The 15268-nt window shown below is 36.9% G+C and overlaps 2 protein-coding genes across 6 annotated transcripts in view; both read left to right on the top strand.

The window, feature by feature from the left end:
• The first annotated feature begins 9977 nt into the window (after positions 1-9977).
• LOC120446409 lies at positions 9978-12084 on the top strand. 4 transcript variants are annotated; one of them, XM_039627354.1, is made up of 3 exons: positions 9993-10249; positions 10396-10629; positions 11839-12084. In XM_039627354.1, exons 1-2 carry the CDS (start codon positions 10139-10141, stop codon positions 10576-10578), a joined length of 294 nt encoding a protein of 97 aa, XP_039483288.1. In that variant the 5' UTR covers positions 9993-10138; the 3' UTR covers positions 10579-10629; positions 11839-12084. The 4 variants fall into 4 exon arrangements, with proteins under 4 accessions (XP_039483289.1, XP_039483288.1, XP_039483287.1 ...); XM_039627353.1 differs by having other exon boundaries at positions 9994-10249; positions 11760-12084; XM_039627352.1 differs by having other exon boundaries at positions 9994-10249; positions 11738-12084.
• Positions 12085-12435: 351 nt separating this feature from the next.
• The window catches only part of LOC120446404 (fibronectin type-III domain-containing protein 3A), a 123351-nt gene continuing 120518 nt past the window's right edge, over positions 12436-15268 (top strand). For both annotated transcript variants that reach the window (XM_039627345.1, XM_039627344.1), the window contains exon 1: positions 12436-12852. The gene's annotated coding sequence lies outside the window, so the exon portion shown is untranslated. The remainder of the gene's footprint in view (positions 12853-15268) is intronic.

The raw sequence follows: 15268 nt of genomic DNA, 5'->3' as shown, positions 1-15268 counted from the left end.
TCGATTTGTAAACGCACCGACTGCGACGCCGACGACTACGCCGACAACGACTACAGCGCCGGCAGAGGAATTGAAATGAGCACAGGCGGCAGCGGCAGAAGAAGAAGCAGAACCAGAGTAAACAGTTGTTTCGTGGAAAAACAAAACGAACATCGTAATGAAGTTCTCTTTGGCCTGTTGTGAAATTCTACAGTGCCTTGTCATGCTTAAGACAACAACAACGTTGGTTGGGGGAGGGTGGAGAGGAAGAGAGCGACGGAGAGAGTTAGTGAGATTGCGGGAGAGAGAGCAGTGCAGTGCGCGCCAAAAAAAAAAACAGTGGCAGACATACAGGGGCGGCTAAGACAATAGTATTTAGCATAGCTCTTACTCTCTGTGGGGAAAAAGTTCTCTAAGTTTTGACCATTTCAGAAGACACATACATACATATGTATACAAATTCAAAAATTTAAATGTAATTAACTGGTATTACATGAACTACTCTCTTATTTTTAATGTTTGGTAATATTTTTCATCTCGTGTTTGATACATGATGAGCTTCTTGCGTGCTTTATTTGCGACCTCTGCTGTGTGAAGGCTGACTGCGGCGCGACGTCGACGTCGACTGCGCAGTTGTTTTGATAAAGAGCAAAAGAAACACGGCAGCAACAACAAAAGAAGGGGCGGAGGTTTCGGCTGGAGTGGGGGTGGGGAGAGGCGGCTGCTTCTTGGGCCGCACACACATACAACGACACACGCGCAGCCGAGTCAAACAAACAAATAAAATGTGAAGCAGAAATGGCAAAAAATTAAACAAACAAGTAGACAGGAGCGGTTCAGTAAAAAAAAACGAGTTGAACGAACCGAGGTCGACACAAAATAACAAAAATAACAATAAAAAGCAATAATCACAATCTGCTTCGCGCCAAAATGAAACGAAATGTCTACTACGTCGTAGTAAAGTTCCTAAGACACAAAAAAATGAAACAAAAGAAAGTTCAAAGAATGCTGTCATGTTTCATGCAAATAATTGTGATATTCTAACTAAACTCGATGAGTTATTAACCAAATAATTTTAAAAATGTAAAATAATGTAAAATTTTTGAACGTAATACATAATTTCATTTCTTTAATAGATAAAGAGTTTTAAAAACATTCTAGAAATCTATTCATTTCTATTTCAGATACTACCTTGTTAATACTTTTGTTCACTCAAATGGATTTTCTGGAAACTAATTAATAATAAAAATGCAAAGCTGTAAGTCTTCTCTTTTTTCCCCACTTCATAAGTTCGAAATATTTCCTGCTTTTCTATTTTGCTGCCTTTCTTGTGTTTCTGTTTCGGTTTCTATTTATTTTTGTTTAGTTTTGTTTGCTCGTTAGCCGAGTGGGCGGTGCAATGGGGGCAGGTGCTCTCCCATTTCTATCCCTCTCTCTCTCCCACTGCTCTACCATGTATTTCTCTCCAAATGTGTCTCGCTCGCTCTACTTGCTTGTTTGTTTGTTTTTCGTGGCGTGTTTTGGTGTTGTTTTTGTGCTTGGTGCGTAGTTTTTACGTTCGTCATCGTTCGCCTGGTATTTCCGTCTTCTGCCAACGTCGCTGCTTACGTTCTGCCGCAACGCTGCCTAAATGGTTTGCCTTGAGTTGTAGTTGCACTATATATGTACATATTTGTTCTTTTTTGCTTTTTGCGTGCAAACGGATTGCAATTGTGCACAGGAAAAAAAGTTTTACAGTATATTAAATGTTAAATATAATAATTTAATCTTTTTTTTAACGTTGGTTATCATTACATATTTATGTAAGTTTTTTTATTTTTATTTTTTTATTATATATAAGATTAGAGATATAAGATTTTAAGAATTAAGTTGAATACCCTTAATGCTTGTTGCACCAATTTTATAAATAGTTATTAACGTAAAAAAGTGTTTCTGTATATTTTTCGTACCTTTTCAAGTTAATAAATATTTGTGTAAATTTGTGATTTAAAGAAAAAGCACCAATAAAATAAATTGTATTATAAACGAAATGTAATCATTTACAGGTTTTTTTTGAGTTTTGTTTTATCTGCTCTTACTTACATATTTGCCAGATACCCTTTTGTTCCCATCGCAGTCGGCCCGCTGCTTATTCCTCTGCTGCAGTCAAAGTGCATTGCGTTTTTGGTGGGTGCGTGGGCGGTGTATTTTTGCATTTGTTTTTATTGCTGTTGTTTTTCTCTCGTGCGCAAGTTCTCAATTCACGTGCTGCGCTCTCTTCCCCTCCTAAGTCCACAAGCCTGCTCTTTCCGCCTCCTTTCTTCCTCTTGTTTTTCACAAAGCCATTGTCATCCTTTCTCTCTCGCGCCTTCTGTTTTAGTTTTCTGTTCTTGGTGGAATTTTTGTTGCGCCGTTACTTTTCGGCAAGCACTGTGGAATGCAAATAGAACAAAACTATGTAGTAAAGAAACATTGTTTTGTAAATTTTCAATAAATAGAACAACCTATTTAATAAAATGATATCCTATTATGTTTCGTCATTAACGGTTTTTTTTAAACATAGTTTGAAATTGCTAAAGCTCTTAAATTTCTTACTACATCATGCCTACATTTTCGCACTGTAATCATTTTGTGTTCACGTTACGATAATAAAATATCTTAATCTGATTTAAATTTATACGCGCACAACAAATAAAATAACAAGTCATTGTTTACAGGGCATAATTTAGTCGATACCGCCCACTGTGAAGGCCACATGAGAAATGCTAATTAGTGCAAATTCGTTTGTCACAATTTGACAGCGGAGAGCGGGGGCATTTTCTTTTTTGCGAGTAATCAAATAAGAAAGTTCGCCGGTGGGACAAGGGTGATGGGTGAAATGTGGGGGTGACTCTGCCGCCAGCTCTGCCAGCGTCAACGGCGACGCAGCAAACAAACACTTGTTTGCACAGGAGAACGAGAGCGCGAAAGGGAAATAATTCTCTTTCAAAAAGACGGAGAGAGCGAAAGGTAAGGGATTAACTCAGACTCAGAGAGAGCAGGCGCACAGTTAGTGTTAAATGGCTTACACTAAGAAAATTTGATTTTCATATATTCGGACAAAAATTAAGCTAAGATAATCCTCAATCTAAAGTAAAAATAAATGTTTATATTAAGCAGTAAATCTAAAGTTCATAACATACAATATGTATGTATGTATGTACATTCTACAGTCCCCAATTCCTAATTTGTTGCCTTCAATCGTATTTCATAAATTTCTTGCACTTTATTTGCGTTTGTTTGCGTTCAAATTTACAACTAGGAAGCAATTTCGTTTGTTTACAATGTTTGTGTGTGGGCGAGAATAGCGAAAAGAGAAAGAGAGCGGCGGTATGAGGTCCCTGACTACCAGAAATTAAGTCGTGTTTTCGAACCCCCACACCCCCGCACTCGTAGCGACCCCCTCTGCCGACTGAGATGTCAACGTAGGCAGCGACGCAACTGAAGGTCATTATCCATTTCGCATTTCTCAGTGGGTTTCGCTGCGGATTTTTCTCTTTATCACTATCTTTTAGGAGTTTTAATAGAGGGTGTTGTGGGTTTAGCCAATTATTAAAATATTAAACATAATTCTAATGTCCGTAACAAGGAATGATTCCTATTTGCGGTGTCGAAACCTTTATATTAAAATTAATATAGCAACTTAACTATAAACTGAGCCCAAATCAGTACGTAAAGTATTATATTCATTACATCATTAGTTTTTCTAACAAAAGGTTTATGTTTATTGGTTTATTTTAGGGTACCCTTTGAGTGAATTGCCTTTTGCATGCATAAATACAGACTTAATTTTTTTTTTAATTTTTTTTTTTTTTTTTTATGTTTCTATTGTTTTTTGTTTTGCTGGACTTCGGTTGTGGAATTGTGTAAACAGCGGCGACTGCTACGTCGGCAGAGCAACAAAAATAACAAAAACAAAGGGAACGCAGGCATAAGAGTAAACAAAAGTGCTTCTTTCCCGTTTTTCGCATTTTGCAGAGACAATGCAAGAAAGTTGGGTTGTGAAAAATGGAAAAGGGGGTGGGCGCTGCTAAGAAGAAGAAGTTCCGGTGGGTGTGTGTGTGTGTTTGACTGATGGTGGTAGGGGAGTGTGAGGGGAGGGAATACATAAGAAGGGGAAGCGGACAGAAATACCGAAAGCAAAGTTAATGAAGATGAGCCTGATGAGTTTTGTTGCTCTTGTTGTTTTGTTTTCGGCCGCCTTTTGTTGTCGAGCTTCCACTGCAAAAAATATGCAAAGCAGCAGCAACAATAACTAAAACAACAGTGAAACAGCAGCAACAGAAAATGGCAAGAAAACATTCTTATGTATATGTATGTATGTATGTACATTAATTACTTTGGAGGTTGAGTGTTTAAGAACTTTAAAATTATGATCATTTTTGAGTTTTACTTTTTGATTAAAAATATACTAATTATTATATTAAATAAACTAAGAACTCATTAAATAATACTTTCAAATATTGACCAAAAAATGAAAATAAGAAACTACAGCTTTTCTGATTATATAATTTATATTGATTACACTCCCAGCGAATAAATTGTACGGAACAAGGGTATTACTTTGACAAACATAAATCAATAAATCTTGCAAGGTATTTTTTTAAAAATAGATTACAATATAATAATATTAATGCAATTGTTGTGACCATAGCTGTGAGTACATAAATGCGAATCCATCCGATGCAGCGAAATACGCAAATAGAAGCAATGAACTTAATTAGTTGTTGTCTGTCTCAGTCTTTGTCACTGATGAGAAGCGCTTGCGGTGGAGTGAGAAAGAGATGTTAACAGAGTGTCCACTGTTCAGGTGTTAAACCATCAAACTAACTTTACTAGGGAAATAATTAAATATTATAATTTTGGCAAGCAAGGAACTGAACCCCTCCCTCCATTGATGTGTCATTACAGAAAGTAGGATCCTTACCTCTCTAAAATTTGTTTTCAATTTTTATTTCTTTAATCTGGTTTGAAAGAAAATTTGAATGATTTTAATTGTATTTAACATATTTAATGTTTGTATTCAAAGTTCCTGTTTCAAATATTTTGAAAAGTAATTTGTTTGCATATCTCGCAGAAAAAGTACCTTAAATAATGTCTATTCCCTTGTTTTGACTTTTGTGGAGAACAAATCGCAAACCTTGGCAAAACTTCAAGCGGAAGTAAACAAATTTTTCTTTGGCTTTTCACCGCCTTCTGCCTTCTGGCTTCTGGCTTTTGGTTTTACCAATTTCCATGGTACATGGTACTTTTCTTAAGGTCGCCCCATGGTATGCAACATTTTTTTGCAGGCTGCTAACTAACTGAAACGCAACTGTACCGCATCTGAATATAATTATGATGAAATGTTTATTCGGCAAGTGCAGCTATAAAAAATGTGGTGCGGGTGGTATTTTTTTTGGAAGTTTTTATGTTTTCAGTTGAAATGTTTTCGCCGTGTTGACATTGTTTTGCTGAACGGAAAAAATACGCTTGTCGCATTTATTTACTAACCCAGACCCAACTGGTTGTTGTTGCAATTGTTTACTCTTGTTCTTCTGCTTATTTCTGTGTTGTATTTTTTGTTGTTCGGCAATCAACAATAACAAGAAGCAGCGGCAGAAATAACAACAATAACAGGGCCACAAAACTGCTGCAATTGGAAACACTAAGAAAAATAATTAAAATCTAGGTGGCACAAGGTAAATACTATAAATATTGCGGAGCCTTAAGCAGATTTACTCATATTATATTTTTATTTCATTTTAATTGCTATCTAACTAGTTGTTGCGTTGCTTACAATCATTTGAAATTGTTAGAAAATAGTATTGTGCCTTTTAGAATCGTATCGTAAAGTTTCCGAACATTACATTAAAATTTTCGAGTATTATGTGACACAGTTTTATTTATTTTTTGAAGCTTTGCTAAAAACGGAACAACTGTATAATAATAGATCTATAAGATGAACAAATTGTTTAAGAGGTATTTGGTTATCTGATATTCTTAACTTACAGTGCATCCGCTTCGTTTTGGTTAGGTATCTCTTTTTTCGTTGATTTTTCGTGTGCATTCAGCAAAAATGGGTTTGTGCAGCTTCTGATGTTGCTGTTGTTGTTGTTGTTGTTTGTGTTGGGTGTATTTGGTTGTTTTGTTTTGCTACGTTGTTTTTTACGTGCAAGTTGTTCTTTTTTGCGCTTTTACTGCTGTAAATTTGCGAAAGTACAGCTGTTAACAATAACAATGACACCCATATAAACACTCCCGCAGCGGCAACAAAAATGCCAGCTCAGCGATGCCAAGAAGCAAAACCAAAATGCTACAAAGTACGAGTATCTGGCTCGGACAGAGAAGGGAAAATGCCAAAAAAGTCAAGCACAAATCAAACAACAGCGAATGCAGAAAAAATTAATTAATTAAGCAATTTTTGTTTCGCTGCTGACCAACCAACGTCGGCAACACGTGAGTTTTTTTGTGGGTGGTGGTCGGGCGTAGAAATGTATCTGCCTGCTTATGTTTTAGCCTCAGTTCTTGGCTTCAGTTGTTTTTTATGCGTTTTTCCATAGTTGTTGCTCATCGGGTATTTGTCGAATATTTCACTGCGCTTTTCATGGCTGTCGGCGCGCTGAAATGCCTTGAAATGTAAAATGTAATGGAAAAGTGGCCAAAACAGAGCTGAACTTGGCAATATACTCGTAAGTATGTCATCATGTACACAAGTGGCGGCTTAAGCTGATGCGAGTAAGAATGCCTTAATATACTAAATTATTGGGGAAATGCAGTTAACCAATGGTTTAACTTGTGGCGGGAAATCCTGTTTCTTACAATCATAAATTTTCATAATAGGTTATCATAGAAACTAAAATAAATTTTTAAGCTTAATGTAAGCACAAAAAAATATCATATCATATCATATACACCTACATATCTATTTAGTTCTATGGGAAAGCTGCCTTCACCAGTTAATAAATCAAGTATGTAAGCATTTTTAGCAATTATCATTAGGTGCAATTGCACACTAGCAACCAGGATATGCCCGGAATACAAAAGGAGGTGGCCAAATGGTCCTTGGGGCGTGGTGGGGTTAACGGCGAACGGCGACAGCAAGGCAAACAGAAAGGGAATGAAACAATGAAACAAAACGAGCCAACATCAGAATGAAATACAATAAAATTTGAAAACAAACAAATGCAAACACACAGACACAGAAACAGGCAAACAATCAAACATACAAACATACAAACACAACAAGGAGCCAATGCGAATGCGACTAATGAGCACTGAAACAACAACAAAGAAGCTCAGCACGAAGAAGTAGGTACACCGTCGAAGGGAGCGGGGAGAGCGGTTTTGGTGGAGCAAGGGGATGGATCTGACAATCACCTAACCCTTGGCATCCAGCACCCCCCACCCCCCTAACCAACCCTCTTGCGATAAACAAATAGCTCTAAATCCAAGTAAAAAACAATAAAAATCCTATTTTTCGAATTTATAGTACCTCGCCCTTGGGATGATTAGCTAAAGGAATATAAATCAGCAAATTCGGATTTTTTGGATCCTTAAAAATAATTGTAAAATAATTTTCCTTAAGAAGAAAGTTAAATTGTATCTGTTTTACTTAATTTATATATAAATTCGTCTTATTTCTATATCATCATATTCTTATATAATTAAGAAGGTATTTTTTAGTCAAGCATGCCTAAGGGTTAAGCCAACTTGCTGGGTAACAGACCAACAAAAACAACAATGACGAGGACAAGAAACAGTTTGTGTTGTATAGTAAAATGCTTATTTACGCATACAATTGCACGTGAGCGGACGAAAGCCGAGGGAGCGAGAGGGACAGGATAAAGCTGTGCTGGGTGCGAGTGCGACGGCAATAGCCGACAGGGGGTGGTGCCAAAAGGGGGGCGGGTGGAGGAGGAGGAGCAGAGGTAGGCGGTGGGTTAAAATAGGAAGTTTTGTTTGCAGTGCGCACAGCAACGAGGAGAGACAAACACAACTGTAACTGTAATTGTGTGTTTGTTTGCTCGAAACTTCCCCCCACTGCGGCAACCCACCACCCCACATCTGACCGCCCAACCACGCCACCACCCACAGCTGTCTGGCTTCTGTTTCCCTCGTTCTGCCGGCCAAATAAAAAGTTTGTTGAGAACATGGGCAAATGTTTGTTTCAGAAAACGGAAAATGCTTCGGTTGTTTCATCATTATCTTCCTGGAAATTAACGTCGTCATCATCATCGTGTTTCGTATTTGTCTTGGTCTTTGTTTTTATCTTTGCTCCTCTTGGTTTCCTTCGTTTATTGTGCACTTACTTAGTCTCTTTCCTTTTCACTTTCTCTTTCGCTTAGTGGGCATTATTTGTTTATTGCTTATTTTATTTAAGTAATGCCACAAAATTAAAAGGCTAAATAATAAAAATACTAAAATTTCTAAAAATCTTTTTTTCGTCTAATCTTCATTTTTATTCAATTCCAGCGATCATTTCTTTTAATAATTGAGTGGAATAAAAGAATATCAACTGAGAATGGTATTTTCATAAATGATAATTAAAATATTCTAAATTGTATGTTGGTATTTAGACAATGCAGTTCTTTATAAGGGTATTTGGCAATGCGCAGCATCGATTAATTATTTGGATCCTTGTTTGCTTCATCGTCATCGTATATTCGTTTTCGTCGTCTGCTACTTTTGCGTAGTTTTGTTTATTTTATTTGTTTTGCTTTGTTTTATTTTTGTTTGATTTACGTTTGGTCGTACCATTTACACTGCGCGAAATGGGTGGCTTAAGTGTTCCTTTGATTTTTCATTGTAAAGTTGTTTCTTGTGCATTATTATCATTATATTTAAACTTAAAAGCGGGTGCTTTCGGTTTATACATATGTATTATAACGATTGGTTTAAAATAATTGGTTGATTAACTTTTAGTTATTAAAATTTGTATTAGTGCTCAATGGCGCTGTCTCTATCTCTTTTTTACAAGCCGAGCCACCCAAACCACCTACTGCTCCGCCCACTTTTCAAAGCGCCCTCCTCAAATTGTTGGCCTGTCGCCGTGTTTTGTTTTTCTTGTGCTGCTTCTTTTATTATTCGGCTGAGTGGAGGGGGGAGGGGCGGAAAGTGGCGAGTTTTTCTTTTCCTATTTAATTTTGCTTTCTTTTTGTTTCGCCCTGTTTTGTTGTATTTTGTGTAGGTGTATTGACTTAAAGTTTGTTATACTTTTTTGCCTTTTGTCTTTCAGTTCCAGGTTCAATTTTGCTTCTTATTTACACTTCTTCTTCTTCTTTCCTTGGTTCTGGACATGTTGTTGTTGTTGTTGTTGTTGGCTTTGTTGGTTGAAGGAAACGCCTTCGAAACATTTCGTTGTTTGTCCTTCGGATGGTTTGGTTTGGCAAATTTTATCAAGTTTGTTTTTTCAGAACAGTTTTTTCAGAACAGTTTTGGGCTTAGACAGATAAAAAACGAGAGAGAACGCTATAGTCGAGTTCCCCGACTATCTGATACCCGTTACTCAGCTAGTGGAAGTGCGAAGGAGTGTCTTCAACTATGACAGTTTTTGGCGGTTTGTGGGCGTTGGAGTGGGCGTGACAACATTTTTTTTTTTAATTGATAGAAATTTACAAGACTAATACAAAAATGAAAAAATAACAAAACATTTTTCAAAAGTGTGGGCGTGGCAGCTATGGGCGGTTTATGGGCGTTAGAGTGGGCGTGGCAACATGAATCGACAAACTTGCGCTGCGTCTATGTCTCTGGAGTCTGTATGCTTAATCTCAACTTTCTAGCTTTTGTAGTTCCTGAGGTCACAGCGTTCATACGGACGGACAGACAGACGGACATGGTGATATCGACTCGGCTATTGGTCCTGATCAAGAATATATATACTTTATATGGTCGGAAACGCTTCCTTCTGCCTGTTACATACTTTTCAACGAATCTAGTATACCCTTTTACTCTACGAGTAACGGGTATAATAACTGTTTTACTGAGAAAAATTTAAACTACTCGTAACGCCTTTTCCTTCAAACCTATCTGAACTTTAGATTCGTAAATTTATCGCATTAAGATATGCTTTTTCCAAAATCTTAAGTTTTTAACATTATTAAACATTAAACATTATTACCGACAAATTCTTTGTAAAACAGTATACATAGTCCCCCATGAAATGAATAAGCAGACCAAAGAATGGTCGCGAGCTCGCCTATGTAAGCCTAAGGATAATCTCACCACCGAGGCGGGAAAACGAGAACGCTTTGTGCCGTCATGTGAACTAGAGGTGACTACACATTCTTACTTTTGATTTTAAATTTTGGAAAGAACCCACTTAAGTAGGCAACCAAATAAATGCTTAATGTTGAAAGCACACTCGGTGCCGTTGTCAATACATATCGGTATTATCTTGTTCCTATACTTTTCTTACAGTGCAGTCCGGTATCGATGTCGCACTTGATTGGCTGGGAATACGCTCGAATTTGGCTGCGCGATCGCGACAAATTTGTGCAGCAACGCGAACGGGCTGTCAAAGCCAAATATATCAAGAATGACTTCGAGTGGTGGTTAAGGCTGCGAAAAACATCCAAAAAGTTCTGCAAAGTCGGGGCATAAAAGAGAAAAAAATGTGCGAACAACGAAATGTTTCTTACTCCATTTTTAATAGTAAGTACGGTTATAAAATTATTAAAATATATAATAAATAAATTATTAGCACACACATTTTTTTGGTTGCAAGCTTAAGTTTTAATGAAAAGAAGCTGATAGATTGCATTCAATCTTTGTATTTGCTAAAATTAATTAATTCTAATTCTAAATTGTTTTAATCCTATAGTAGTTCCGGAAATGCTCTAAAACTGTATTTCCGGCCCACTCATTCAATTTACATTTTAGCGTGGACACCTACCGCATTGGTTTGGTAATTTGCTAACGCTTTCCAGAAGCTCTTGTAAAATATTCGTAGGTACTGGTGTTACTCGTTTTTGATAACAATTTTATTTATGTATGTAAGTGAGAATTTTGAAAGGAGTATTTTATCTTCTCAGTAGGGTTCATTTAAAGGTTTATCGTCATTTTATTTTATAATCCATAATAAAGCGTGGCAAATGAATTTAACTTTGAATTAGCAAAAGTATCTTCCGCTTGTGTAATTGAACTTCCTTTAGATCTGCACGACATCGGGGGAGAAAACCTCATTGGCTATTTTTTACAGGCGCTCGAGTTTTTAACAAGTGATACATTTTGAAGTAGGTTCCTGTGAGTTAATTGGATTCCGGATTTTTTCACATATTTCACAAATGTTGATCAAATAAGCATTGATAAATACCAAATTGCCTAGATACGAAAAAAATATAATAAAATGAATATAGCTTATCTAGTTTGTTTCTTCTTGCTTCTATATAAAATTATTAATAATTAATATTATTATATGATAGAAATCTTTTTTGTTGTATTCTGCAAACAGTTGTCCGCATTTTGGTGGGCGTCGCAAAAACAACAATTTTGAACAGAGAAAAGCTCATTCATACAGGTTGTAATTTTGCCGATTTTCGAGATTTTTTGACCGGAAACGACGGCAGAGAAGATGCAGCTCGACGTCGAGAGGGATATGTAGTGTGTCCTCATATGTGAATTCTAACCTAATCCTAATTCTATTATAATTATAAAATGTATTTTTTGTTTTAAAGTTTAATATATAGCTGAATCGTACCTAAATTTTTATATATGTTTGTACATATATTGTATATATTTTAATAAAAATATTCTACGATAGGTTTTACTTTCTTTTACTTTAGGAAGTGATCTTCTGTGCATTTAAATACCAGTGCCCAATAACTTCGTAAGGACTTAAATCACAAAATAACTCAATTTCAGGACTTTCAGTGGGCGGAAAACCTGACACCCACGCAAACGAAACGGTTAAAAGAGAGTGAAAAAGAGAAACGCGCGATAGCAACAATTGCTTACTCTTATGCACAGAGAAAAATGTTGGAGAAAATTACTGAAAAGGAAGGAGAATGTAACATTGCGTTGACTTATGTAAAATTTATTAGAAAAGTAAACATGCTTCTAAAAAATCAATGCAATAAAATAGATATCGACTTATGTATTTAGAATTTATATAAATTAGATATTTGATTTTATTCGGTTAATGGGTGCGATTAGAATACTTTCGCATTGGTAAAATGAAATGAAGCTTTATGTTACCGTTACGTGAACTAACGTTAGCAACCGAAATGCGAAGAGTAAGCGCCAGGAGCGACTCGAGTGCAAGAGGAAGCAGCTGGTGCAGGAGAGGGAGAGGGAGAACGTGGCCAGTGCGGTGGAGCAAGAGCTGGGAGCATTCGGTGGGCGTGAGAGAGCAAAGGCGCCCGTATCAGCCGCTTTTCGTAACTCACTCAATGCGAATTGTTTTCAAGCGCCAGAGAGAATCTATATCTACATATATAGAGGGGCTTCTCCGACTCGGTTCGAATATGTTTTTCGCAGCGCGCGCGTTCGCATCGGAAAATCAGAAAAGCTGGCAAGCGTTTAAAAACAAATTCGGCAGGTTCAATTGTTACTTGTTTTCCCCCCAGTGACTATTTCGTCGCAGGTTTTTTGCCAGCGGAAACCATCCGTAATAACCGTTTATCGTTATTTTGTTATATTCGCGTAATTCGTTGTTTGTTCAACCACAGAATACTTGTTACGCATTTCGAAAATGGGAATGCAAAAATTTCCAAGCAGTGAAAATCAAAACGAATAAAATATGTTGGCTGCTTTTTGTGTTTTGCGGGTATGTGTGTGTTTTTGTGTAAGTGAGTGCAGCAAGAAATAAAACCAAAAAGCAACAAACAAATAAATAAATAGAAAACAAAAGCAAATCCAAAGGCAAATACTTGCAAAGTAAGTTGGCAATTTCAGTGTGTGTGCTAGCATATGTTGCATTATTTTGCCCACCAATTTACATGTTTTTCACATTTTCTTCTCTCACAAATGGCAACTTACTATTATGGATGATTTTAACGGTGTTTGGAGTTGGCTTTTCCATTGAGAAATATGAAAAAATGCGTTCAATATGTCAGAGTACACACAAACACACACACCCACAAGCGGCGGCTAACTGTTGTTTCTGTGTATGTGGGTGAATTGGCAATAACGCGCACGTGTATTGGTGTGTGTTTGTTTTTGTTGCCTTTGCGGCCAAGTGGCAGCAAAACGTTGCAAGCAACAAATACAATAACTACGATGGCAAAACAAGTGCAGTCAGCAAAACCAGTGCCTCTCGCTCTGCGCTCTCCCATTCTCTCTAATTCCCACCTCCTGCCCCCACACTCACTCCTCTCCCTCGCACCCATTGACGCAACTGCATGGTCAGGGCTTCTTTTACTGTTACAAAGCTCATGCGTGGACCCGCTTGCGAAATGAATGCACGATGTACTAAGTTCATTAATTCCGTCAAATTGGAAATTGTAATCATAGTAGTTTCGTGGATTAAAGTTAGAGGATCATTTACTTTTAATTGTATGAGCACATAACCATGGTTTGAAGCCATCACTATTTCATGAACTTCATGGCATAAACTTTGCAATTCACTATCTATGGCCGTCTATGGATTTTTGGCATCGCGCTTTTTGCTCTTCGAAGTGCGCTGCTCTCTTTGCGCCAAACAAAGCTCAGCCGACACTTGTCGCGTCTTTCGGATATTTTGCCTCCCACCGTCAACGTCTGCCTCTTTATATCTTTTACAATTTTTGCTTTCACACACTGAACAAAATTAGGGGTATATGCGCATAAACAATTTACTATCAATGTTTCTGAGTGAATTGAATAAATAATTTGATACTGATTTCTGATACAATAGATTGTATATGTATATAGTCGCTGATATTTGAAAAGAGTTTCAAGATAGTGTTACATTGGGTGTAAATCCAACAATACTTCAAATGAAATATTTGCCTTAAATATAAGTGTTTGTGAAAACATTAAATAGTTTGAAAGTGTATTTCTTTGGCTTTTCCACCTCGAGCCGTTTTTCGCTGAAGCTTTTGCGAGTTTGGTTCGATTTCCATTTGCGTTTAATTGCATTTATGCATATTTAATCGAGTTTTACTTTGGTGAGCTTTTTACTTTGGCATATGCTAGATTGTCGCCCAGAAGTGGGGTTGTTTTGGGTGAAAATGGAGTCTTGCTGATCCGAAAGATAGGTTTCAGTTTCTTCCTTTTTGGTAGTGAGATGTTTGGACAAAGTTTTCTAATTGGCCTTGACGCCGTTTTCAGAGTTTTAGTGCTACTAAAAGGCAAGACTGCGAACTTACTGCGTCTTTAATGAGATAATTTATTTGCAATTATAATTTGGTTCATTAAAGTTAATTGAATTAAGGGCAGGCGTTACATGCCAACCAAATGGCATGACAATGGGTGTAGGGTTCAAGATAAAAGGATTTTAGTTAGTGGAAAGTATACTTTGTGATATTAACGGTTAATTACATTTTTTATTATACACAATACCGCCATACACTGTGCACTTGAATACATAGAGAAAACTCTCTAAACCGTCGATAAATCTTGTTTATTTAATATTTTCATTTAGAAAACTTACTTAATTTATTGATTCGGTGCAAATTGGAAATGTAAATATTTTTAATTATTCAACTTTTCCGATACATTTCCCCAACAATATTTAACGCTCGCTAACAGCTGTTGCATCCTAAGCAAACATTTGAGTGTTTATCTTAGTCCCATCAAAAGCTCAATCAAAGTCGCATGTGTACCACCCACTAGCCGGAGATTCTCCAAACTTCTGCACCCCGTACTCGGAAAGTTTGCAACTTTGCATATGTTTATCTGCTAATCATGAAAATGCGATGCGGTGTTGCAAAATATTTATCTAGAAACGCTTGACTCAAAAGAGGAAAACAGGCGAAACAGCTTTTCAGCCAAACTGCAAATGGGTAGCTGCTCTCCTACCGGTTTTCCACTTTTACAGCCCCTGCGACCATATGCCAAAAAGCTGAACCGAAAATCGCACACACATTTGGGGAGAAAACGAAGCGAAACGAAAAAAACATAAGTAGGCTGCTGTGACATTTCGTTGTCTGGGCACACAGTCATCTCCAACAAGGACTGCCATTAAGGATACAGTAGGATTAGGGTACAGCGATTTGCTTAAAGCTAAAAAGAAAAAACTTTAAATTAAGAACAAAATCGTTCATGTTTATTGGACCTATGCTTTTTATGGCTCTTAAATAAAATTTAATTTTTTGTAAGGACATAATAATACCAGCAACTTTCATGGACGTTTAATCTGATTTTAGCATAT

This window comes from Drosophila santomea, chromosome 2R (genome assembly GCF_016746245.2).
Source record: "Drosophila santomea strain STO CAGO 1482 chromosome 2R, Prin_Dsan_1.1, whole genome shotgun sequence".
NCBI classification, from domain to species: domain Eukaryota; kingdom Metazoa; phylum Arthropoda; class Insecta; order Diptera; family Drosophilidae; genus Drosophila; species Drosophila santomea.
The sequence above is the reverse complement of the archived record's forward strand: the minus strand, read 5'-3'. Positions and strand labels throughout refer to the sequence as shown.

Bases quoted from the DNA above. Each gene is read 5' to 3' on its own strand.
- LOC120446409 (XM_039627354.1), top strand. From the start codon at position 10,139: ATGAATAAGCAGACCAAAGAATGGTCGCGAGCTCGCCTATGTAAGCCT. The intron at 10,250-10,395 runs GTGACTACACAT...CTTTTCTTACAG, and splicing joins TGCCGTCATGTGAACTAGAG to TGCAGTCCGGTATCGATGTC.